Source organism: Petromyzon marinus, chromosome 22 (genome assembly GCF_048934315.1).
Source record: "Petromyzon marinus isolate PM22_M1 ecotype Great Lakes invasive population chromosome 22, UKy_Petmar_22M1.pri1.0, whole genome shotgun sequence".
In the NCBI taxonomy this organism is placed as follows: Eukaryota; Metazoa; Chordata; class Hyperoartia; order Petromyzontiformes; family Petromyzontidae; genus Petromyzon; species Petromyzon marinus.
The window spans coordinates 7,850,475-7,875,308 of record NC_133688.1 but is presented as its reverse complement, the minus strand read 5'-3'; the positions used below and the strand labels follow the sequence as shown (position 1 = coordinate 7,875,308).

At 53.5% G+C, this 24,834-nt stretch overlaps 1 protein-coding gene across 3 annotated transcripts in view; it reads left to right on the top strand.

Annotated features, from left to right (window-relative positions):
* Positions 1-24,834, top strand: part of LOC116945057 (uncharacterized) — an 81,775-nt gene that overhangs the window by 38,746 nt on the left and 18,195 nt on the right. For all 3 annotated transcript variants that reach the window (XM_032959137.2, XM_032959139.2, XM_032959138.2), the window contains 12 exons: positions 6,189-6,422; positions 6,756-6,911; positions 7,049-7,234; positions 7,900-8,013; positions 11,393-11,506; positions 17,278-17,511; positions 18,076-18,186; positions 19,135-19,327; positions 20,553-20,698; positions 21,371-21,484; positions 23,432-23,551; positions 24,526-24,678. In XM_032959137.2, the coding sequence (XP_032815028.2) occupies positions 6,189-6,422; positions 6,756-6,911; positions 7,049-7,234; positions 7,900-8,013; positions 11,393-11,506; positions 17,278-17,511; positions 18,076-18,186; positions 19,135-19,327; positions 20,553-20,698; positions 21,371-21,484; positions 23,432-23,551; positions 24,526-24,678 (1,875 nt within the window). The remainder of the gene's footprint in view (positions 1-6,188; positions 6,423-6,755; positions 6,912-7,048; positions 7,235-7,899; positions 8,014-11,392; positions 11,507-17,277; positions 17,512-18,075; positions 18,187-19,134; positions 19,328-20,552; positions 20,699-21,370; positions 21,485-23,431; positions 23,552-24,525; positions 24,679-24,834) is intronic.

The following is a 24,834-nucleotide window of genomic DNA, read 5'->3' as shown; positions in this document are numbered from 1 at the left end:
ACGATGCCAGTTGTAACCACGTGAGTTGGAGCGCCGAGCGATGTGCATGGCCATTCTCTGCTTTTGTCCGTTACCTGGCCCAGTTCACCCACTGATGAACAAGGCGAGGACTCATTGCTACCCGCGTGAGAGGCAAAATAATGTAGTTTGCATGTGTGGTGACTGTACATTTCTGCCGAAGACCAAATTATCTAAATAAGTGTATAAACTGGTTTCTTATTTGTGCCCACTGCTACTCGGTTACCATTTAAAATTGATTTCATTATGTCGTGTGACCACTTTATAAGTCGAGCCGTGTTCCCATGCTCTCTCTCCTTCCCATGGGTTTAGCCCTGAAGACACAAGACTATAAACCACTCTTCAAGAGCCAAAGCCACGCATTACGTCTTTATCAAATTCATTTACCACGGGGAGGGGGCACGAGGGCTGTGTTTGTTTTTTGCCATGAGCTGTGTAGGTGTTTAGCCCAGGCAACTTTACAAGTGGCGTCATTTTTCTCAGCCCATTGTCGCCACTTTTTCACGAGAGTCTCGCCAGCTCGTTGACACCCCCCCTCCCCTCCCGCGATTATTTTACGAGCGAGTTCTATCCATGACGCGTGATAGTTATTAATAACGCTCCGGGTTCGGGGCAGCGCTGAATCCTCCCATGTGCCCCTGGCTCTGTGCCCACCACCACCGTTCAACTCTCTCCCCTCTTCCCGTGCGAAACTCTCGGTTCTCATTGCGCAAGACCTTTGCGTGCTCCCTTGGCACGTGACGGTTCGGTGAAACTGCGACGGTGATGGATCCGTGCCCAGGCCGGGGCCGGCGTGTTTTCCTGTCGCGTCCCATTTGCCAAGGAGGTTTTTTATTATTTCCAGCCTCAGCGATCTGTCAGTCATTCCGGCCGTAGCCAATCCCATGCAGGGGCATTCTGCCAGTGAATCGGGGGGAGGGGGGGGGCGTCCCATCCGTGCTTCAGAGTTCGCTTGTGTTGAACCAATGCTGCTGAAAATGATGCACTCCCCAGAAGGCCGTATGAATGATGGGATGTGCAAAACTACTTTCTTTGTTTATGTGCAGGGACATATCTGTTGAGGAGGCATCTTGCCTGCTTGTTTATGTTGTTCCATGGTTAATGTGTGTTTTCTCTCCCCTGGGGTACTCAGCCACACATCTGCAACGGTGGGGGAGGGTGAGGAGGGGTTATGAGGGTTAGTATGTTAATAGGATCACCACTTATGCTGATTCCCCACAATTTTTTCTTTATTCAGTCAGCCCCAATGGGTTTATTGGCTGAGTCGAATCCTGCTTGGTGTTTAAACTCACAACCAAACCTTCTGTGAAGCCGTGTGCATGAGGTCATGTCCCCCAAAAGGTTTTGCTCAGTATTTTGCACGTTTTACTCATTCATTATTCTTCAGAAAATGTAATAACGAGATAATCATAAACCTCCGACACGTCGTTGCTTTTCGGTTTCGAGTTCAGTTTTGCAAAAGTACTGCTGCCAGCTCCTCCGTCACGTCTTAAACTTAATCAATTCCATCTTAATGTGATCCCAGGATGCTTGCGATCTCGTCACCTCGCTTCTGCACGTGTCCTGTTTTCTCATTTATCTTAAGTCCGTTTGGCAGCCTTCATTGTTAAGTTCTTATCACATTTAGCCAGGCTGTGTAGGGTCGGGTCTGTGCACATTGAAGAAACCGCAGCGCCAGTAGAGAACCCCGTAGTTTCGCAGGGGAGACGCTCGGCACACCACGCACACGGGTTGACAATCCACTTGCTGTACTGCCACCTGGTCACCCCGTGGCTCAGCAGGGCTGGGAGTTACACAGAGCACTCAGTCATTCACTAGTCACTCGCATGCAGGCGGTGAGCTGTCTCCTTTTTCACTCTTATATAGCTACTTCCACGGTTACTATTTCTGTAATTAATTTCCTTCATTGCTCCACTCATGTTAAGGACCCGGTCTATACCAGTGACTGTCTATTTCGTCTCATCTATGTTGGCCGACCACCACACTGCAGCACACAACCACTCACTCACCCAATCCCCCCACCCACTATGTCTTTCACTCACACACACACTCACCACACTGCAGGTCACTGCTCCACTTGAGAATTCCCTTCCATTTTCTCCTTTCTCCCCCAAACCTCTTACAATCATAACCTTGCTTGGTTAAAAAAGTGTTCACTCTAATCTATTACACACAATCACTGTGCTGTTTGTTGCTGGCAGCTTGACGTGTTGGGCCTTTGGGGCTGTGCCCGTTAACGTTGCGATGACTCTAATAAGACTGTGTTGGTGTGTTGCTGGCCATGTGATGTACATTGGGCCTTTGGGCCTATGCTCAGCAACTGTGTTAAGTGATAAATCTCCGAGATGAATGAAGCACCCCCCAAAGCACGAGGGTTGCAGACCTGCCTGCGCCACTTCTGAAAATAACAATGATAGCAACGGCGATGCAGACGCAATCCACGGCGCCATGTTGAGCATTTGACCAGTGTGTTTTAAATTCAATATGTAGTGAGTCCAACTGAGTCGCAGACATTGTCTTAGGGAGCAACACGTTTTATTAAACTATTAACACAACATACCCCAGGCTATTAACACAACACACTCCAGGCTATTAACACAACACACTCCAGGCTATTAACACAACATACGCCAGGCTATTAACACAACACAGTCCAGGCTATTAACACAACACACTCCAGGCTATTAACACAACATACTCCAAGCTATTAACACAACACACTCCAGGCTATTAACACAACATACTCCAGGCTATTGACACAACAATCTCTCAGGTGGTGACCACCCAACTAACCACGCTACGGCGGAACTAGACACGGTTCCACTATCCCGGTCCGGACCACAAGCTGGGTACCGGACCGCGTGGCTGGAGGCTTCTTCAAGCTTGACGTGAATCTCCTGCCTCTCCAACAATAAGAACTCTGAGCCCCTCACAGGGCCCCCCCTTATATTGGGTCAGGCTGGGGCTGGCTCCGCCTCTCGCCCCGCCCACCTTCTCGATCTCTCTCGCCCTTGTCCGAAGGCTCTCGAGAGTTCTTCCCGGACCATGTGACCACCCATTGGCCCCCTCCACCGGTGGCCCCCTCCAGTATCATCCGGTCACATGTCCCTAGGTCAGCCAAAGTATCATGCCCCCAACGTAACCCTAGCTGGCTGACACTCTCTCGCTCTCTCAACGGAAACCGCACCGCACGCTGTGCGTGGTGCCACCGCGCTTAACCAGCGCTAACCCAAGCCCCCGCTAGGGCTGGTACTACACCCCGTATCCGGGGTGTACACATAACAGTAGACATCCGCCCTGGCCTCGCAGGCCCGGCACCACACAGTGACATTCCCAGTCACTACAAATACGAGACAGCACTTATAAATTCAACACAAGGCAGAGCTTTTGTAAATTTAACACAAAGCAACGCTTCTGTAAATTCGACAAGAAGCAACGCTTCTGTGAATTCGACAAGAAGCAACGCTTCTGTGATGCTTTTGTCTCTGCCAAGAGAGGACGTGAAACGTAGTCAGCGTCTTCCTGCAGGAGTAACATAACCGTCTGCTGCCATTGTCGATTGCAAGAGCAACACATCGGCATAATAATATTCCTCTTGGAACAATAAAGATTTAATGAGATTGAAGGCAGGGTTTTAAAAGACACTCGTCCATGGTTGCTACGCTAATCTCGCTCTGGATGTTGTGCAATGGTGACCGACTATTTGCATAAAATAAAGGAATTGCTCAGACAGGAAGTTTGCGCGTGTGGTATTGGTCGGAATGACCACCACCAGAAGCCAGATGTTCCGCTTCCTCGTTAGACGTCCCTGGCGGATTGTGCAGCCGAGCCCCGGAGCGTGCAGCTTGGCTGCAGTAGCAGCCGCTCACTCGCTCTGCCAGCACGGCCCACGCCCGCGTGGGAGCCCATCGTTGCCTCTGTTGGTCGCCGCTCACTCGTTGTCATGTAACTTCTGTTGGTAAACGGTTCCACATGCAATTGTGGCATCAGAATCGGGGGTGGGGAAGAGTTTTACTCTCCAAAGAAGCACTTGGTTCGCACAAAAAGCTACTTTTTTTCATCGGCCACGGACAATCCACTGCTGTGCATTTCAGTTGGCGGTAGACGTTCGAAGTGGAACTGCGACCCTCAAAGGAATGGCGCTGCCCCCGTGGTAGCCCCCCTCCCATGATCCATGGATCAAACAAATCACTCGATACACCGGAGCACGGCAGCAAGAGCAGTTCATGCGAATGCTATCGCAAGAGGTCACACGTTTCGTGCAACGCTCCTTCGCTGACTATGCGTGATTAATGAAGACCCCACAAAGCCACCGCCGCCTCTCATGGCTCTGTGATACATTGTCCATCCGGCGCCTGCACATGAATTGATCTCATCGCTCTATTTCCTCGGTGGACGCTCTTTTGGATGCGTTACATTCTTCAGCTGCCACTTCGTCATTATTCTCAATCATCGGCCATCGTCTCTTCAAGCCGTGATGGATTCTGCCCCCAAGCCCCGCTGTTTTTCACTGTTTGGATGGTGTCACGGACCTGTGTGTGTTCTCTAATCCATGTGGGCCTCTTTCTGGTTAAGCAATACATCCTAATTCAGTTGAATTTGGGTTGAGCGGAGGTGCTGGATTGGCACGCTGGCGTTTTCAACCCTTGGCTCGATTCCCTGCCACGGTTCGTGGACAGAAAGCTCGGCAGGGCCTCGTGTCATTAGCATTCCTTGTAAGTTAGAGTAAAGATTACATTTGTTATCATCTGTGAGCCCTAAATTTTCCTCGAAACATTTCCATTTGCAACATCATGAAACACTTGGTGTGCCTCTGAGAAGACGTTAACTTCCCATAAATACCTTCATAGTTGGTTGGCCTCTCAATTTAAAATCCCACTGAGATAAACTAAAGATCAAGATCGGCTTCCTCTACAGAAATCGCTCCTGCTTCTTACGAACCACTCCCCACTGACTCCATTGCCTCCACTCAGCTCACCCTCATGGTTGCAGAGGCTTAAAACCTCGCACACGGCCTCAGGTAGGGTTGGTCTGCTTTCCTTGTGGCCCTGTGCCCGATCTTAATTTGCCACAATTCTGCTACTCATCACGATTTGCTCCTCTAACGCTTGGTCGCAAGCCGCTATCGGTACAGAGACCGGCGCAGATCCTAAGTTTGTCGTCCAAGCGCCCGCCGACGAACCCCTCTGCGCGCGTCCCCTCCGCTCTGCGTGCTCCGATCGGAGCCCTCGCGACTGAGGGGGGTAAGGCGCTTTCCGTTGAGCAAGGCAGTGTGCATCGTTTACACGTCGTTTATGCGTTGAACGCCGTTCCGTGGAAATCAGATTCTGCTGAGTTGTCGCGTTTCCTCGGTGGGAAATGAGATTGTGAGTGCTTGTGATTGTTATTTATCCGTCCTCCGCTTCGTTCTTGGTATTGCTCCAAGTAAATTTTTTTTTATTGGTGTTAAAATCTGCTTCATAGATTACATCCACGTGTAACATAATATTTTTTTTTATTTGTAAAATGTTTATTTTGTTATCTTGTGGTTTTGCTGTCGCTACCCGTACCTCTTTTACTGCAAGCACGTGTGGTGTTATGCTGTTCACTCTGGAATCACTGTTTGCTGAGTGACCTGACCCCTCTCGGATAAGATACTTTTAACATTCTGTGTCTTATCACGCAGTTAAAAATGACTTGACCCAGGTAACAGCCTATTGAGACACGGGAGTCTATTATTCATGGGAAGAATTGGGTTATAATTAACGTATCAAAACGGCAAATATGGCAATATTGTTAACGAGACACCATAGAAGATTGATACGGTAACAACAACAATATTCACAGATAATATGAGTTTTGGTGCTCCTTGTTTTAAGATCGCAAGGTGCTTTGTGACAATTGTAGGATCGCTTACTACATGCCTATACAGTGCAAGGTTCACACGTTACACTGTACAGGCAGGTTCCCATGTTACACTGTACATCCAGGTTCACACACGTTACACTGTACTGGCAGGTTCACACACGTTACACTGTACTGGCAGGTTCACACACGTTACACTGTACTGGCAGTTTCACACACATTACACTGTACTGGCAGGTTCACACACGTTACTCGGCGGTGTGGATGTTGGTGTAAGCTGTGGAAGATGCCTGCATGTTGCGGCGCACGCTGCTTCTGCATTGCAGGCCAGTACTGCACGGAGGACGTGGACGAGTGCCAGCTTCAGCCCAACGCGTGCCTCAACGGCGGTACGTGCCACAACACGCACGGCGGATACAACTGCGTGTGCGTCAACGGCTGGACCGGCGAGGACTGCAGCGAGAACATCGATGACTGCGCCATCGCTGCCTGCTTCAACGGCGCTACGTGCCACGACCGCGTCGCCTCCTTCTTCTGCCAGTGTCCGCTCGGCAAGACCGGTGAGGGCGAACGCTGGCTATCAGGTTACGCCCCGAAATCGACATTCGGTGTTTTGTTAGGAAGGTCGGGCTCGCTTGAACCACCGCTGGTGAACTGCCGGATATATTTATAGGGGACGCTTTCCATGAGATGTGATTCCTGCTAAACTGTACAACACACGATGCAGGATAATCAGCATATTTGTGGGGAATATGAGTAACAGTGAATGGCGGTTTTCTTGAGTGATGGCACTGTGGGCGGTGCCGTGAGAGAGTTGGTGCCACCGTGGACGTCGCCGGTTGTGACGCGGTCGGCCATGGTGACGTCTTTTCACTGCACCCGTGCGTGCGCAGGTTTGCTGTGCCACTTGGACGACGCGTGTGTGAGCGACCCGTGCCACGAGGGGGCCATCTGCGACACGAACCCCATCAACGGCAAGGCCATCTGCACCTGCCGTGCCGGATTTACCGGTGGCGCCTGCAACCAGGACGTGGACGAATGCTCCATCGGTGAGACGCGCCCCCCCTTAGCGCTCACGGCACAGCGAGCCGCCCTGCGGACAACGTCGGTGGCGAGTGACGTCTGTAGAGTGCTCCCCTGGGCTGTCAACATCGTTTGATCGTGCGCGGCCATTGCTCTGTTTCAGGAGCGAACCCCTGCGAGCACGGAGGGCGCTGCATCAACACCCAGGGCTCTTTCCGCTGCCAGTGCACGGCAGGCTTCACGGGCCCGCGCTGCGAAACGGACATCAACGAGTGTAACTCAATGCCCTGTCTCAACGACGCCACCTGCCTGGACAAGATCGGAGAATTCACCTGCATCTGCATGCCGGGTACGCCGGGAGATATTTTGCCGGCTGCCGCATAAGAACCGCAATCTGTCAGTGGCGACAAAAGCAAAGGCATGAGCGTGCACCGGTACAGTGCAGTCATCAACGTTTTGCCGCTGCCGTGCGCCTCTGCTGTGTACGACGGTGAGAGTTTGTCGCGGACACAGTGCGTGTGTGCCACCTTATTGTGCATAGTAGGGGGCACAGGTGGTGCATCGGCCAGTCATCTCAGTCAGTCAACCCATGGCACCTGTGTCTTTCTGGGGCCTCCTGCCAGCGGGCGTTCAACTCTTCAACTGGTCTTAAAGTGCACACAGCTTGGCATAAGCGCCTTGGTGATGTCACCGCTACTTAGTGGCAAATGGCGGTTGTTGTTGTTGTGCAATTCCACTTTTGGGGTTCACCCATCGCTCGCCTGGTGAACCAGAGCGGAGCGACTGAAGTGTAGTTTGTTTTAACAGGTGAGCATTCAGGACACCAGGATGGTCTCATTTACCCGAGTGACCTGGGAGTGGGCTTGGACCGCGTATGAGATGTAGTCACTTGTGGTGTCAGCTTCTTGAGTTGTTTTCTGAAGCTCTTCATTGACAAGCGAGCAATCCCAGTGTCCGTATGGCTCCTGTTAACATGCGATTAACGCGGGCGTGGGCCCGCGGTGTCGCTCGCAGGTTTCGAAGGACGACACTGCGAGATTGACATCAACGAGTGCCAGAGTGGACCTTGCCTCAATGACGGGAACTGCACGGACCATGTGAATGGCTTCTTATGCCGCTGCCCACCCGGTGAGTCGCATGCTAGCGCAACGTCGCCTTATGGACCAATGTTGTGAGGTTTTATTCTAACCCCTATGCCCTGCCCATTTCAAATCGGTGCGCTTCATCATTCACTCGGGTTCCCATTCACGCATTGGTGGAAACTTTTTTTTCACTAAATTTTTGTGGAAAACGAAACACCGAGGTGGAGGGTGGTGCATGTTTGGCTCGTCTGCAGAGTGCTGCCAGAGAGCCTGTTGTTGGTTTTGTACATTAAGAGCAAACTGGTATTTTTCGCGTTACAAAGTAACTTCACGCTAAATTCTAACACTGTTAGAATGACCGCTTGGGTTCGGCAGGGCATGTGGTGCATGCGGCGGCACCGTGCCGCCTCTTGCGCGCAAACGCTGCATTGTGCTCGGCGGAGCCACAGCCGGGCTTTATGGAATGCCTTTTCGACTCCGACCGCGAGCCGATCTCCTTGGAGCTCCCACTCATGTTGTTTGCTCAGCTCTTGTCGTGCGGTGCCTTTGTCTCACTGTCGCCCATTTTTGGGACGGGCACACCTTTTCAAAGCCGCGAGTCGGTGGCCCGAGTGACAACATGGCCGCACGTTGGGTTTTTGTGAGTTGGATGGTCTGGACAAGGCTGAGAGCGTTTGTACATGCAATGCTGCATGCTCCTGTGCGTTATTTAATCAACCGGAGTCGCCTTCACCTGCCCTTGTTTACACTCTTACTTTGTGAATGCCGCCTGTGCCCGTGACGATGTGTTCACGACACTCCTTCAGGTAATTTTTAAGTTCTCACTACATAGTTTAAATGTGGCAAGTGGGACCCTGTGAGCGAGTGGGGCCCGTCGAGCGAGTGATTCTCCTCATGGGGCCCTGCGAGCGGGGGGGGGCCCAGCGAGCCAGTGAGGCCCCACTCGGGGAGGCCTGGCGTGCGTTTCCAGGGGCTGTTCCCGTCATGGCCGCTCAGGAGTGGTGGCCATTGGATAAAGTGCGTCTGGCCACTGCGAGTGCAGTGGCGGCGGCGGCGGTGTTGGCTTTGTGTGCGGAGCACAGAGGAGGCCATTGTGAGGCTCGCACTGGGATCGAGTTCTGCGCGCCTCTCACGGCGCTGCCCCCGTGCTGCACAATGCTCATGAGCCTCTGCTTTCAAGTGCAAATGTTTTGCAACTCCCTCTCCCGCCGATGCTCGCCGCTAAAAACCGCCGAGCTGTACATGCAGATTAGTCGAGAGGGAGGGTTCATTGGTTTGGTGCGGCCGCTGGCCGGGCCCTGTGTGCGTGCGTTTGTCGAACGCTCTACGGCGAAGGGAACGTAAACTCCGTGGATCACTCCGATTTGTTTTTAAAAGCGTGTCATTTGTTGTTCGCATTTTTTTGGCTTCGATTTTAACCGGGAGACATTTGCGCCTTCACCAGATTCAATTTGTGTGGCTTTGGGGTGCTGTTGCGTAAGCTCTTTGTAGATGTTGGAGTAATTTCGTTACGGGCTGGAAAGGTAGTTTGAACCAGTTTGACGGCAGGATTATTCTGGCTTGTGCTGTTTCAGGTTGTACCGGCAGTAATTGAATATCCTGTGTGTGTTGTAGTGATGCATTAGCGCAGCTCGTCTCAGCTGGTTGCCCCATTTCCTTCCCGGGGGCTTTACTCCGTGGTCGGCATCGGCTGTGGCTTTACCATCATCTTGGCTGCCAAGCAAAATGAGAACAAAATATGACACCGCAGTGGAGGGATTTAATAAGCAGTGACTTGTGCAGTTTCATTATCATCAGCATAAATCGGGAGACGCACACCAATTCGAAACTGATGTGCAGTGATGTTTATTTTTCTCAACGTTGTCCTGGCAGTTTCACTTCTGTACTTCAGTTTTCTCCGCCCTCACTTCTCGGTCCTTGTGGAGTTCCATTTGAGTGACATTGGTACCACATTGGGACCACGTTAGTAACAAGTTGGTATCACGTTTGGAACCACATTGGTACCACGTTGAAATCACACTGGTGCCACATTAATACTATTATTACCACATTAGTACCATGTTAGTACCATGTTGGTACCACGCTGGTATGGTATCTTCCTGATGTCGCGTTGGTTTCAGAATGAGTCACGACGGGGGCTATGCCGGCGCTTGGGCTTGTCGGGGGGGGGGTGGGGGAGGGTGCGGGATGCCAAGTGGACCTTGGCTTTCCTGGCGTGATGTGCCTGCGCGCATCGCGCTCGATGCAAAACCTGGAGGGGATACGTTCCAGGGGAGCCTCAGGAATTTGGTGTAATGATTTGGAACGTTGAACTCACATTTCATAGTTCTTGAGACGGAAGCGATTCCCGTGGCCCGGGTGACAAATCCCCTTCGAATGCAATCGCACGTGGCGTTCGCCGGCACGAAACCGGTGCCCGTAGACGGAGGGGGTGATGGTTGGTGTCGTGCTCACATTAGCTCAGAGCTTCAGGCTTTTGCGCTTTAACTCGTGGGAGCGGCGTGTCGGCACCCAGCATTTAGCAGCAAACAACAGCCCTCCTGCCAGTCTGCTCCTCCCTGCCAATTCTGAGAGTGAAGATTGGCCGGTGTAACTCTCATTGGCCAAACATCCCCGGTGCTTAAATATTTCCTGCAAATCTCTCAATCGGGATTACACACGGCAGCAGCAACATCGCCCTCCATTGCAAAGAAGCTTGACAAAACCCTCCTGAAAAATAATCCTGAGGCTTTCCTCGGGCAAATAAGCGAAACAGTAATAAATATATAATTACACGATTTATTCTTAGATCCAGACTCCCTTTGTTGACCAAGGGGAGCACGGTGGCCTCGTCTGCGAGCGGCATGCCCATAGTAGTACCTCCTGCAGGTGCTGGCTGGGGGTCCATGCCAAGGCTGTCTCTTGCTCTCGTGGGTGATGCCAGCGTCTGCTCGCCCTCCGGTGCAGCACAGCCTCGTGTGTGTGTGTGTGTGGAGACGTGAATGTACATATCCCCCTGAAAAGCAATTCACTGTAAAAATCGTGTGAGTCACGGTAAAAAAAATACAAGTAACAAAATTAACATGCTCTCCTCCAATGTCTGTCCCTTCACACATAAAATACAAAATTATGTTTTTACACATCCCATCAGCCACGCGGCCAGCCTACTGGGAATGCGTCATTCCATCAGAATTGGTTCAACATGAGCAAACTCTGGACCTGATCTGCTGATGAGACACTGCATATCGAAACCTGTCCGGAGGGCTGTCTTGCTGATGGGATGCGTACATTTATTTTATTACGTGGAGGAATAGATGTGCGATGGAGGAGGAATATTGTTTTATCTGCTGATTTAATGCGTGCAACACAACTCTTGCTGTCTTGTACCGCTCGTCCTGGCGCCGTGTCTGACGCTGACCACCCCCCGCGCGTTTCGTCCCCGCCAGGCTTCACGGGGCCCATGTGTCAGATCGACATGGACGAGTGCGCCAGCACGCCGTGTCTCAACGGGGCCAAGTGCGTGGACCGGCCCAATGCCTACTCGTGCGAGTGCACAGAAGGTATTGTGAAATGGCACCCTCCGCGCTACCCGGGCCCCACAGGCCCCAGCGTAGCGGTGAGAACCTCTGTGGAAAAATAACTTCACAGCTAAGCGGACTCCTCCACTCTAAATACAGATGCTGATTCTGAAATATTCTGATTCTGAGAACCGATATAAACTATTAAAAAAAATGTTTTTTATTTTACCAGATAAGGCCCACGGAGCGATATTATAGCTCTTTTTCAGAAGCGACCTGGCCACAAATGATAGACCAACGAAGTGGCTTATGTGTAAATTTATAGCAGCCAAATACTCTAAATGTATGTCATAATGTGGAGGGGAAAACCAGAGGACCCGGAGAAAAATCCACGTGACCACGGAGAGATAGACGCACAAACTCCAAATATGCAGCAGGGGTCAGGATCGAACCCATGAACTCCTGCATACCGGGCCAGGTAGTTAACATCTCGCCACCGCGGTGCCCTACGCCCCTTCTCTGCTTTTGGAGTGAAGTTCACAGGAACAATTTGCTGTGGCAGCGGCGATAGAAGTACGATTTGAAGTCCGATCTTTAAAAAGTTTGGTAATGGTGTAAAACGTGTGGTGACTTGTTTAGCGATGATGATCAAGGTTGCGCCTGGCTCGTGACGTCGCAGCGCTCGTGCGGCTTCGAGTTACGAGCGTGAGCCGACATTTCACGACGGCGGCTCCCGATTGGCCCCGGGGAGGACGCTCGCTCACGAAATCCTCGCCGGAGAAGAAATAACAGAACTCCTTTATTATAGCCTCGGAGGGCTCTCACCTTTCACCCGGCCTTTGTTGGCACCAGGTCAACCGGCTCCTGGGAAGAATTGCCGAGAATTATAATGAGCGGCGGGGCCCCGGGGGCTGAGAAGGGGGCAGCAGCGTGATAGAAATTCTAATGAGGTGGGGGGTGGTTGGGCGACCCGCGTGAATAGAAATTATAATGAGCACCCGCCTGGAAGCCGCTGCACAGAAGCGGCTCGTTCTCACGGAAATGGCGGGAAAGTTGCAGCTGGAGGCATAGCGTGCCGAGGCTGCCCCGCCGGCCGTCCAGGCTGCGGTTTTGGCCTTCCGGGCCCGTGCAGGCAGGCGAGCAAATCTCGCTGCCTGCCCGCGTCGGCGAGCATCTGCAAGTGTTAGAGGGCAGAGCCCCCTAGCCTGGGCCGATGGTCGCGTTTACTGCAGGTTTCAGTGTTAAGTCGCGTTCAGTGGAATGCTTGCGTCCGCGCGGTATTGAAATAAAGTTATCTCTGAGCTACGATAGAGGGGAGGCTGCTTCCACAGTTTGACTGTTCGCACGCTGCAATTCAGAGGTCACCAGTTCTGTCTCCAGGCGTGGCAGTTTAAACAATGGGGCATGTTCCTTAGATCATATCCCCCTGCGACCGCTGCCTCTGTCCGCCCAGCGGTGTAACTGGGTTCATCGCCGTCAAATCCGTAGGTAGCATTGAAGAGTAGGCCAAATACCCCTCGTCGAGGAGATCTCTAGAGCCCTCCCGCTAACCAGTGGTATGAGCGAGCGATTGCAGGGCTACGCCTGTACTTGGTGTTGGTATTCTTGCTTCGGAGATTTCGAAACACACCCAGACGTCTCAACTCCTGCTGAAGGAGTCCCGACCGCCTCCCCACCTCCCCCCTTCCCCTCCCCACTCTTATTCCCCACTCAACCCACCCCTCCCCCTTTTAAGCCTGTCTGTTTCTCTTCTACTGTACAGCTTCTGGTGACACTACTTTAGGCCAGCATGCTTGAAATCCACATCGTCTCTTGCAGTTCCTTCCCATTCGTTTTGGCCTCTGTGGAGCAGCTTATTAGGACTTCGCTTACAAAGTGATGCAGCCGTTTCAGTGCCTCTGTCTGAGAGGTGGTGCATAACAGATGCCCCCCACCCATGCACACACCTGGGGCCGCCGTGATGCCACGCTCTCGAGTTGGCGCGCGCCAACTCGGCTCCGCGCGTCGCCTGGCCGCGTGGGTCTGCCCGTCAGAGCGTTAGAGCCCACGGTGCCATGCCACGTGCCACTTGTTTTCCCATGCGGCCTTGCCATGGAGGCATTGGGATCCCCCGGGGGGACGCCGCCATTCACGCTGCGAGGGGCGGCTGCGTGGATGCTGCCGCCAGCTCGAGCCCCCGGGTCCCCGCAGCACTCGATGGCAGCACGCCGGCAGAGTCCGCACGCATGTCACGTTCCCTCCTCATCTGTCGCTCCTCACCGTGTCGCTGCTCGCATGTTGCTCGCTTACCTGTAGCTCCTCACCTATTTCTCCTCACCTGTCGTTCACTCACCTGTCCCTCACCTGTCGCTCACCTGTCGCTCACCACAAATACCCAGACAGTGACAAGAGAGAGCTGCATTTAAATATTTACTCATTCTTAACAAGCGTTTAGTTGGTTCTGGAAAGTTGTGTTGTTTTATTATCATTATTGTTAATAAGTTTCCGCAGTGTGACGAGTTGCGTTCCATGCTGTTGCTTTGCAAAACACACAACATTAGAAATGGGAAACAGCTGAGGCTGCTGGAGTTTTTATTTATTTACATTCATTCAGTGAAATTATAGTTTGGGATAGCTGAGCTGCGTTTGGGCCCCACGACGTCGCAGCGCAAGGGGCGGGGGGGGGGGGTCCTGACTCACAGGACCCTCCGTCTCTCCTCCCCTGGCTCTGGTGGGACATCTCACTTAGTCACTTCTGCCACTGGGCCCATCCTGAGAGCTGCACTTCACATCTCTACTGACTCCTGTAAGCCACCCCCCCGGCCGGATGCTGAGTTTGTTATTTGGTTCTTCGGCCCCCCATGGTGCGTTTTTCCCCCCGCTGTGAAACGTGGTGACATTCAGGGCTGTATAAAGCTATGAACCACAACACATTCGGGTTGCTTGAGGCTCGCGTTTACCCATTTGAATCCGGTCGCCCAATGAACTGGGCCCCTGCTTTATTTCTGTGCTCTCGTTGACCGTGGCAACGTAATTATTGTTTGCTACCGCTTGACGTGTGTTTTGCAAAGCAACGGCATGGAACGCAACTCGTCACACTGCGGAAACTTAATAACAATAATGATAATAAAACAACACAACTTTCCAGAACCAACTAAACGCTTGTTAAGAATGAGTAAATATTTAAATGCAGCTCTCTCTTGTCACTGTCTGGGTATTTGTGGTGAGCGACAGGTGAGGGACAGGTGAGTGTGAACGACTGGTGAGGAGTAATAGGTGAGGAGCTACAGGTAAGCGAGCCGTGCGGCACGGAGGAGCGGGCGATGGGCGGGGTGCAGCGCTCACGAGCTCTCATCTCCACGCGTCTCGGGTTGCCGTCTCTACCGGCGCATGAATGCGTCTGTCTTTTCTATCCCTTCTTGACTACGTCTCTCCCTGTCCCTTCACTCGCATCGGAATGCGTCGTTCATATCATCTCTGCTTTCTCTCTCATCCGAACACGACCCTCTCCCATCGTTGCATTTCATAGCGATACGTCTCCCCATTCTCTGCCTTGTGTCACCCCTGAATACTCCTCTCCCCTGTCACGTCTCCTTTCTCTCTCTCATATGGACGCATCTCTCCTATTATCTCTTGTGTCTCAGTTGACGGTGTCTATATTCACCTTTGCCTTCGTGTCTCTCTCTCTGACACGTCCCGTGTCTCACTGCCCCCCGCGCGCCTCTGTCTATCGTTTGTAATCTCAGCGCATCTCTCTTCCTCTCTATTTGCATCTTCTCCTCCCTTCTCGCTACTTCTCTATCCAAGGCTCTACTATGCGGATCAGTCCGGATACCTGATTAGTCACAGTGGACACCCCCCTCCTTCCCCCGTGTGTCCCGGTGCTGCTAATCCGTGGTGTGGATTAACCATCCGTGAAGCTCTCACTCACACGCAAGTGCAGATTTAGCGTAGTGTGCGCTGCCGTAAAACCCAGACGCGGAGCGTCCACGCACGGATCCTGGAGTCCTCTCCCAGGACGGCACAGCCTCTGCTTTGGCTCTGGCTGTTGCCGTCCCCTGTGTGCTCTGTACTGGGTTGGGGTGGGAGGGGTTTCTTAACTCAGTTGCTGAGCACAAAGGCCCAAAGCTTCAAGCGGCCAGTGACAAACAGCACTATCAGAGTTGTAATAGAATATAGAGTGAACACGTGTTTTTTAATTGACCAACGTTGTTGTTAACAGCTGGGGGGAGGAGGAGTGAGGAGGGGGGAATGGACAGTGGTGGGGAGGGGACTCCAAAGTAGAGCAGTGTGAGCAGAAAGGGAAGAAAGCAGCGTGGTGGGTGGCTGAGTGGGTGAGTTGTGACCTACAGCGTGGTGAGTGGGTGAGTAGTTGTGACCTGCAGTGTGGTGGTTGAACACAGTGTGGTTGAGACAAAACAGTCAGTCCTCAACATGCCAGGAGTAAACAATGAGTGAAGTTCACGGGAGCAGTAACCATGGTAGTAGTCCTAGTGATAGAAGAGTGAAAAGGAAGCGACTGACCACCGGTGAGCAAGTGACTGAGGTTCCTAGACAGGTGCATACAAGGGAGATGGTGAGTCGTTAGGCAAGGTGAGCCTCAACACAAGGAGTGGAGCGCCAATAGTGGGATTGGGAAGGCAGCCGTTTGATCGTCTGGAATGTGGAAGGTAATTGCAGGCCTGTTGTACAGTGCAGCGCACTGTGGTAATTATTTTGAAATGAGGGTCCCCAACCCGTCCGGGCTCGACCCGGACAGTCCAGGTATTGGAATTTGTGTTCAGGTGGCAGCAGTTGATTTGTACCGAGGTCTGGTGCCGGGTGTTGTGTTGAACTTGTATCACAGTTTACTGCACAGTGTTGATTGACATGGGCTAACAGCAAGGCCGTGTCATGCTGGTTTGGTCTAGGGTGGGAAAAGGTGGCGGTGGCCTTCATGGGATCTGTGTGCCGTACAGCCCGGCAGCAGGAAAATGTCAGCACTGTGCTGTACCACCAATCGGCACTGGCGGTGTTTTGTCGGCCTATAAAAAATACCTCCTCGTCCTGGGTGTAAAATCAGCCATGGGGTGTTCTCTCTGCCCTCATAACTATTGTTCCAGGAAATACGTTTATATATTTATGAGTCATGATCATCACAATACGTCGATATTTAGCAAAATAGGAAATACAATTATTTTGGATCTTATTATTATTTATGTTGACTTTTACTCATGAAATCCTCAACGAGTCTCGTGGCTCTTTTTTCAGGAGGGTCCTATTTGCAGTGGGGCAAGGTGAGGAGGAATGATTGCTTTCCAATTGAGTAATTTTGTGGGCCCATTTTTCAACTGTGGCAAATTTGGACCATGACGCTGGGACAGTGTCCTCTTGCAAATGATCAAATGAAGAAAACCTTTTTATTTATTTTAGCAGGTAAGGCCCACAGAGCTATGTATCTCATCTTCAGAAGCGACCCCAGGGAGAACGCGCAAACTTAAAAATGTACAGGCATTGTCAGGGTCTGAATTGAACCCACGACCTCCTGCATACCAGGCGGGGGAGTTAACATCTTGCCACGTGGACCTTTAATATCCACTGTGAAATAGACGGAGTGAGGTATTTCTGTGGTTATGACACCTGCAGCGATAACCAGGGCGGCTGCTGAATTCAAACCGTGAACATCTTCAACAGGCGAGGAGTGAGCTACCTACGCTGGGCCCCATCACCGCCTCGTACCCCGCGGTCACCAAAGTGAATGTAAATGTAGCAGTGAAAGCTCAATGCTGGGCATTGATTGAATCTCCGGCTGTCAGTGTTTACTCCGTGTGTGTGTGTGCTCGTGGGTGATGCAGGCTTTGCAGGGCTGGTATGCGAGCTGAACGTTAACGAGTGCCAGCCTGACCCGTGCCACCACGGCAAGTGCGTGGATGGCATCGCCAGCTTCTACTGCGTGTGCAGCCCCGGCTACACCGGCTTCCTGTGCGACTCCCAGCTCAATGAATGCCAGAGCAGCCCCTGCCAGAACGGGGGCAAGTGCGTGGATCTGGTGAATCGCTACCACTGCCAATGCCTCGAGGGCACTGAAGGTAAACTATCTCTCCTCCCACCTTCACACCACTTGGCTCGCTACGTCACGTGCTTTAGCAGACCAGTACCACTCTAGCCTTGCACTTGGATAGGCTGTAATGTCGATAGGGGGGGAACGTGGGGGTATATCGGACTGGCTGTCTACCATAATAATAAGGCTACGTGTTATGCCAGTGCAGTACCCGAAGTGCCTGGAACGGGCCGGTTATACGACGGAGCAAGTGTACTGCCGGCAGTGAACGTGGGCCGCTGCAGGCCGACTTGGGTCACACCACCACTGCTACCACCTACATTTCGACCAATGGCAACAACAAGAACAACAAAAGTCCACTCTCGATAACGCGCTAAATGTATCCTCCCTCTAAAACAGACGCACATTGAGGTGTCATGCGGGGTGCGTACGAGTTGATTGACGAACGTGATTAATACGGATGTCGCATCTTGGATTTTCTCCATCACGAGATAAAGTGTGTGCCCATTTAACACGTCGCGGCACGGAATCTCAGTTTCCCACGAGTTGCAGGTTGAGTTTTTATTTTTTTGTCCACCCATTGCCCCGACAGGTGTGAACTGTGAGACGAACTTTGACGACTGCGCAGGAGAACTATGCCAGCGTGGGAAGTGCGTGGATGGCGTCAACGAGTACCGGTGCCTCTGCGACGCTGGCTACACTGGTAAGCCTGGCAAGTGGCGTTACTGTGTGCGAGCGCGCGCCGTGTTCTCTGTTGCCGTCACCGTGATGCTGGGTATGCCCAGGGAAAGCCTCGCCGAGTCTCACGACCATTTTTCATGAGGGTCCTGCCAGGTTTTGGCAGTCGGGTGACGCGCGCTCGCGAGGCGGTGACGCTCGCGAGGCGGTGACGCTCGCGAGGCCGTGACGCTCGCGAGGCGGTGACGCTCCCGAGGCCGTGACGCTCGCGAGGCCATGACGCTCCCGAGGCCGTGACGCTCCCGAGGCCATGACGCTCCCGAGGCGGTGACGCTCGCGAGGCCGTGACGCTCCCGAGGCGGGGACGCTCCCGAGGCTGTGACGCTCGCGAGGCGGTGACGCTCGCGAGGCGGTGACGCTCGCGAGGCGGTGACGCACGCGAGGCGGTGACGCTCCCGAGGCGGTGACGCTCACGAGGCCGTGACGCTCGCGAGGCGGTGACGCTCGCGAGGCGGTGACGCTCGCGAGGCGGTGACGCTCGCGAGGCGGTGACGCTCACGAGGCCGTGACGCTCGCGAGGCGGTGACGCTCGCGAGGCGGTGACGCTCGCGAGGCGGTGATGCTCGCGAGGCGGTGACGCTCGCGAGGCGGTGACGCTCGCGAGGCGGTGACGCTCACGAGGCCGTGACGCTCGCGAGGCGGTGACGCTCGCGAGGCGGTGACGCTCGCGAGGCGGTGATGCTCGCGAGGCGGTGACGCTCGCGAGGCGGTGACGCTCCCGAGGCGGTGACGCTCGCGAGGCCGTGACGCTCGCGAGGCGGTGACGCTCGCGAGGCGGTGACGCTCGCGAGGCGGTGACGCTCGCGAGGCGGTGATGCTCGCGAGGCGGTGACGCTCGCGAGGCCGTGACGCTCGCGAGGCCGTGACGCGCGCTCGTGTGTGAGCCCGTGACAAAGGCTGTGGCATTCCACAGGCCTGCAATGTGACGTCGAGCTGAACGAGTGCGAGTCGTCTCCGTGCCACAACGGCGGCTCGTGCAAGGACCTCGTCGACGCGTTTGAGTGCGTGTGCCTGCCGGGGTTCCACGGGCCGCTGTGCTACTCAGAGACTGATGCCTGCTATGCCAGCCCCTGTCTGCATGGAACCTGCCTCGACCACGGGGAATCGTACGCTCGCATGCACGCACGCACCCACGCACCCACGCACCCACGTATGCACACCCACGCGCTAGCCATCGCACGCAAAGATCCCCCGGTCTAGCTTTTCACAGGCTGTTCGGGAAAGTGCTGTAGCGAGCACCAATGGAGGAACACAAGGGAGTGGGTGGCCAGCACCACACACTTGCCCCAATAGTCTATAAAAGCTATACGGGGGATCGTTGTCTTTCTCTATTCCAATGGAGATGCATTACCGACAACGCTATAAGAAACAGCACTATAGGAGGTCAATATAACGTGGTTCCAATGGAGATGCATTACCAACAGTGCTATTTTTTTTACCTATGAGCGATATATGAGGGCTTCATTGGGTTATTGGTAATGGCCTTAATAATGATACTGTACACATGATAAACGTATTAAAGCAATTTATAAACAGAATTATACATGTTAATGATAATGACATAAAACACAATAAGTTATGTACTCGCTCGTGCATTCGGTTGGAGCTTGCATAAGATTAACCACCGTTTGCCATAAACACACATTTCGCGGGATGCCAATGGGATTACTCTATCCATGAATCGCCAATGAAATGATACAGTGATTAACCCTCGATGAATCAATACTCTTACATGGTTGTCGGATCGACTGAGCAAAATCGATACAATAGACACCTCGATTCAGGATCCACAAGACCATGTATGGGCTAAGCCACGCCCCTACGGGCCACGCCATGCCTATTCTCTTCCACGTCTATTCTCTTCCATGTATCGGCTGATCCGCGTCGGGATTTACGTGGCATTACGCATTTGCTATGCATGTGTCAATCTCGGAGACATTTTCCAGTTAAAATATAATAATATACACGTGTTTTTAATCGGAGAGCATATGCTTCCATCAAGAGCCGTTACCACATGTTCGTACGTATGTTGAACTTCTTTCGCACCATACGTAGCCAACTGCACTAATCAGAGGTGTGGGGGAAGGACAACAAACTAAACACAACAACAAGCAGTTCTAAAGAAATTAGTTCGTCAATCTAGATGATGATTTAAAAGTGCGTAGCTCCCAGTGGCTTCCTAATATCAGAAAGGAAGAGCATTCCAGACGTCCGCAGAAGCACATTTGAAAAGCACCGCGCGATGATGATTTAGTGACTGGGGTGGGGGGAGAGAGGAGCGGCGCTTTGTCGGCGTCGCTCACGGCCAGCATGCTCCGTGTCTCGCCGCAGCTATCGGTGCGCCTGCGAAGCGGGTTGGACAGGGCCGCTCTGCGAGGTGGACATTGACGAATGCGAGTCGTCACCGTGCCAGAACGGAGGCGCCTGCCAGGAGCACCTCGACGGCTACACGTGCCGGTGCCGCGATGGCTTCAAAGGTATGCGCCCGCCGGGCTGCGCCTCTCGGCACTTCGCTTGTGGTACCCGGCAATCGCACGGCTTCGGCACGTTTGCGAGTGGACGCGCGAGCGTGTGTCCGTGGCACTGCCCCGGTGATTCGTGAGCACGTTAATTCCCTTTTCCTGCTGACGTCATGCCCTCCCAGAAGGCCGTTGAGCCGATGGATTGTGTGAGAAATAGTCTTGTGTTTTTTTTGCAGCTAGACAGATGCGGGGAACGAGGTGTATTGTTTCCTCGAGGGTCACGTGTCATCGTCTAAATTGACACTAATTATAAAAGTGAATCGTGCTGTTAGGGTATTAACAGAGACTGACATGGGAACATGGAAGTGCCACTGGGGAAGTGCTGCTATTGGTCATGCAGAAGCTCATGCTCACTACCGTTTCCCCTCTGCGGAGACTTCGCGACACGGCAATAGGAGCCGTGTGCGTCCAGTGCTGTGAGAAGTGCCGGCGTGATGTACCGCGTGGAGTGCCGGCGTGGCGTGCCATCGCATACCCCTGGGCACGCCGATGCCCCCGAGTCGCCTGTGAATGTGGACTGTGCTCGCGTGATCAGTGCCCCCCTCAGGGGGCTACATGTGTGTGGGAACACTCGCCCTGAGCGTGAACTTTCACCAGAAACCATCCCCTTCCCTTGCTGGTCCGCAGGCCCTACCTGCCAGAAGAATGTGAACGAGTGCGTCTCCAACCCGTGCCTGAACCGGGGCACATGCGTGGATGGGGTGGCCGGCTACACATGCCTCTGCACGCTGCCGTTCACCGGCGAGTAACCAGGCGCGCCGCCCCCGCTCGACCCGCCGGGGCCCGCCTGTCGGCTGAGAGCGCCTCGTCCCTGGCTATAATGTGCAGATCCTCGAATTGCGTTCCCATTTGGAGCTGAACGGCTGATATTACCCGGTGATGTTAATCCGGTGATGTTACCCGGTGACGTTACCCGGTGACGTTACCCGGTGACGTTACCCGGTGACGTTACCCGGTGACGTTACCCGGTGACGTTACCCGGTGACGTTAACCGGTGACGTTAACCGGTGACGTTACCCGGTGATGTTACCTGGTGACGTTACCCGGTGACGTTACCCGGTCACGGTGGTGGGGGTGTGGGGCTCGTTTGTTTTCCCGTGAACTAAGCCATGGCCCCCTGAGAGGGGGGTGGGGGGCTGCTTGTGATCCCCTGATGTCGGCCAATCACGTGCAAGCAACCACGGTGCACAGCGCGGCCTGCTTACTGCTGCAATTCTCTTATCAAAACATTCCCCCAGCTGGATTGTAGTGATGGCTATACACGCCTCTGAGCTGGCACTTTTGGCGGCAACGAGGGTTGGTGGATCACACGAACATTGCTGTTATCCTTCATAACGATGATCATAAGAATAAATTGTGTGCGAGAGGGCGTTTTCACACCCGGGCGACTCGAAGGCCATGCCATGGTGTGGTGCCCGTGTCTCGCAGGGGCAGCGCTCGCGTCTGTTGTGCTCCCTCGCAGGGTTCGCTGTGTGGTCTGGCTGCTTCACGGAAGTGAGGGAGATGGAGCCATGCCCACTAGGAATGAGGGTTTGACTGCAGGACATCGGTTACTCTCGCATGGTTGTGGATGCTATGTTTGTTCTCCGGAATGGCTCGAGTCATGTCAACAAAAACTCAGAATAGACAGTAATCAGAGATGCGGACTTCCCTAATGTTGTAGTGTCAAACTAACCCCCTGGTTTGCCGTCTGACGCAGTATTAATTCGACGTTGTAGGAAACATAGCTGTAAATAAACCAGTTGTCGTCGTGTCATGCAGCGTGAGTGTCTGTGCCGCCTGCAGTCCACCAGATTATTGATCGTATTTGTCGCTCTGAGCAGGGAGCTCTAACGGCTGTTTGACTGCGGACCCTAAGGATGATGTGGTAGCTCATACGCCTGGAGACAAACACTTTGTCGTGACTTTTGCTGTGAATTAAGGGCCATTCCAGCATCCGCTTGTGTTAGTGAGCCATGTTACACATGTGCTGATGTTTGTGTGTGTTGAATTGTACGTGTGTGTACATATATATCGGGCAGTAGGGGAGCGGTAGTGTAGTGCTTAGCGCGCTGCGCTACGAACTCGGTGACCCGAGTTCAATTCCCGCTCGCAGCCAACAGTAGTGACGATTATTTGAACCGGCCATGGGCCTCCCCTAGGTTGACTCAACCTCAAATGAGTACCTGGTGTGGTGTGTAAACAACACCACTGGGGGACAAAAGGCAGCTAGGCGTGGTGTTGGCCACCCACCTCCTCATGTGCCGTGCTAGCCTTAATAGGTGCTCGCCAACAGCATTTTCCCCAACATTCTGTTCAGGCTGTACGGGGGTGTTTTTCTTTATCAGGCGATAGGGCGACAGCGCATTGGTAACACTTGTGCTTCGCAGCAAGAATAACCTGGGTTCGATTCCTGACTCAGCCGCATTTTAACGTGGAGTTTTATGTTCTGCGGTTTCCTGCCATCGCTTAACAAAATAAAAGCCACGCCATGTAACCGACATTGGCCCAAACATCCCAATACTGAACATTTTACACTGCAAATTACTCAACTGCGATTTACACACAGCGGCAACAATGCCGCCCCCCTACTGTGAAAACGTGGCAGGACCCCTCGTGAAAGAGAGCCTTGAGACTCGACGAGGCTGCTCTGGGCGAACGAGCGGAAGGGCACCATGTTGACCATGTGGCTGATGCTGTGTTCCCCAGGCCGTAACTGTGAGGCGGTGATGGCCCCGTGCGCCTCCCAGCCGTGCCACAACGCGGCCACCTGCAAGGAGTCGGTGAACTTGTCCTCCTTCTCCTGCGCATGTCCCCCAGGCTGGCGTGGTGAGATGCACCCTCCATGGTCCACACGGACACCACAACCTCCACATCCTCCCTAACCTCCACATCCTCCATGACCTCCACAGACACCACGAACCTACATTACCTCCATGACCTCCACGACCTCCACAGACACCATGACCTCCACATCCTCCACATCCTCCATGACCTGCACATCATCCATGACCTCCACAGACACCACAACCTCCACAACTCCCACCCACCTGCTGCTCTCAAAACGTGGATCCTGGTCGACTTCTGCGAGCACCCCATCTGGGGCGCTCGGCGAGACTCACGCTCGTGTGCTCCCCCTGTTGTGTGTATTTGTGCAAGCATGTATGTATGTGTGCGAGCGTGTACTTGTGTGTGCAAGTGTGTACATGTATGACCATGTACGTGTGCCAGTGTGTATGGGTGTGTTGAACTTTCGTATCGTACGTAGCCAACCGTGCTAATCGGTGCAGGGGAAAGAAAAGCTGAACCCTGTTTATAGTTCAGCTTGGGACGTGTCGCTGCCAGACGACGTGCAGGATGCCTGACAATGGCTCCGTCTCCCTGCTTGGTTGGGCATTGAGTAGAAGCTGTTAACCAGCGTCTAGGTTGTAAATCTAGAGCACAGCGATGATCTCTACCACCCGTGCCCTAGAGAAATGCTCACAGTAGACACAAATTTACACCCACTTGTACAGAGACGCACCGACTCGCACCGAGACCTGCAGACTTGCACAGAGACCCGCAGACTGGAGATGATGGTTGGGTTTTCCCAACTCGTCCTCTGCCAGTCCCCCATGCTGTCCGCCATATAGCTCGGTCTTTCCACTGTGGGGCTTCTAGTTTCGCGGGCTATACGGAGCGTGAAGGCGAGCATCGCACCAGCCGGCACTGCGCACGACAGAGGAGCGACCCCACGTAGAGGAGGCCGCTCTGCTCCAAGTGAAACTGACGTTTGTGATGGCTCCGGTACCGGCCGGGTGCAGGTGCCACCTGCTCGCTGGACATCGACGAGTGCGCCGGCGCGCCGTGCCAGCACGGGGGGGCTTGCATGAACACGCAGGGCGGATTCCGGTGCTCCTGCCGCCCCGGCTACACAGGCCCCACGTGCCAGACGGACATCGACGACTGCAGCCCGAGTGAGTGGCGCGCTGCCCCGCACGCTCTCCTGGCAGTGTCCACTAATCGCAGTCCTTTTGCACACAACGTCTCTAAGAAGGTCCATGCTTGTAAACCGTCTAGCGGTTCACCAGAGATTTTGTCCAGGGGCAGAGCCAGGATTTTGACTTTGAGAT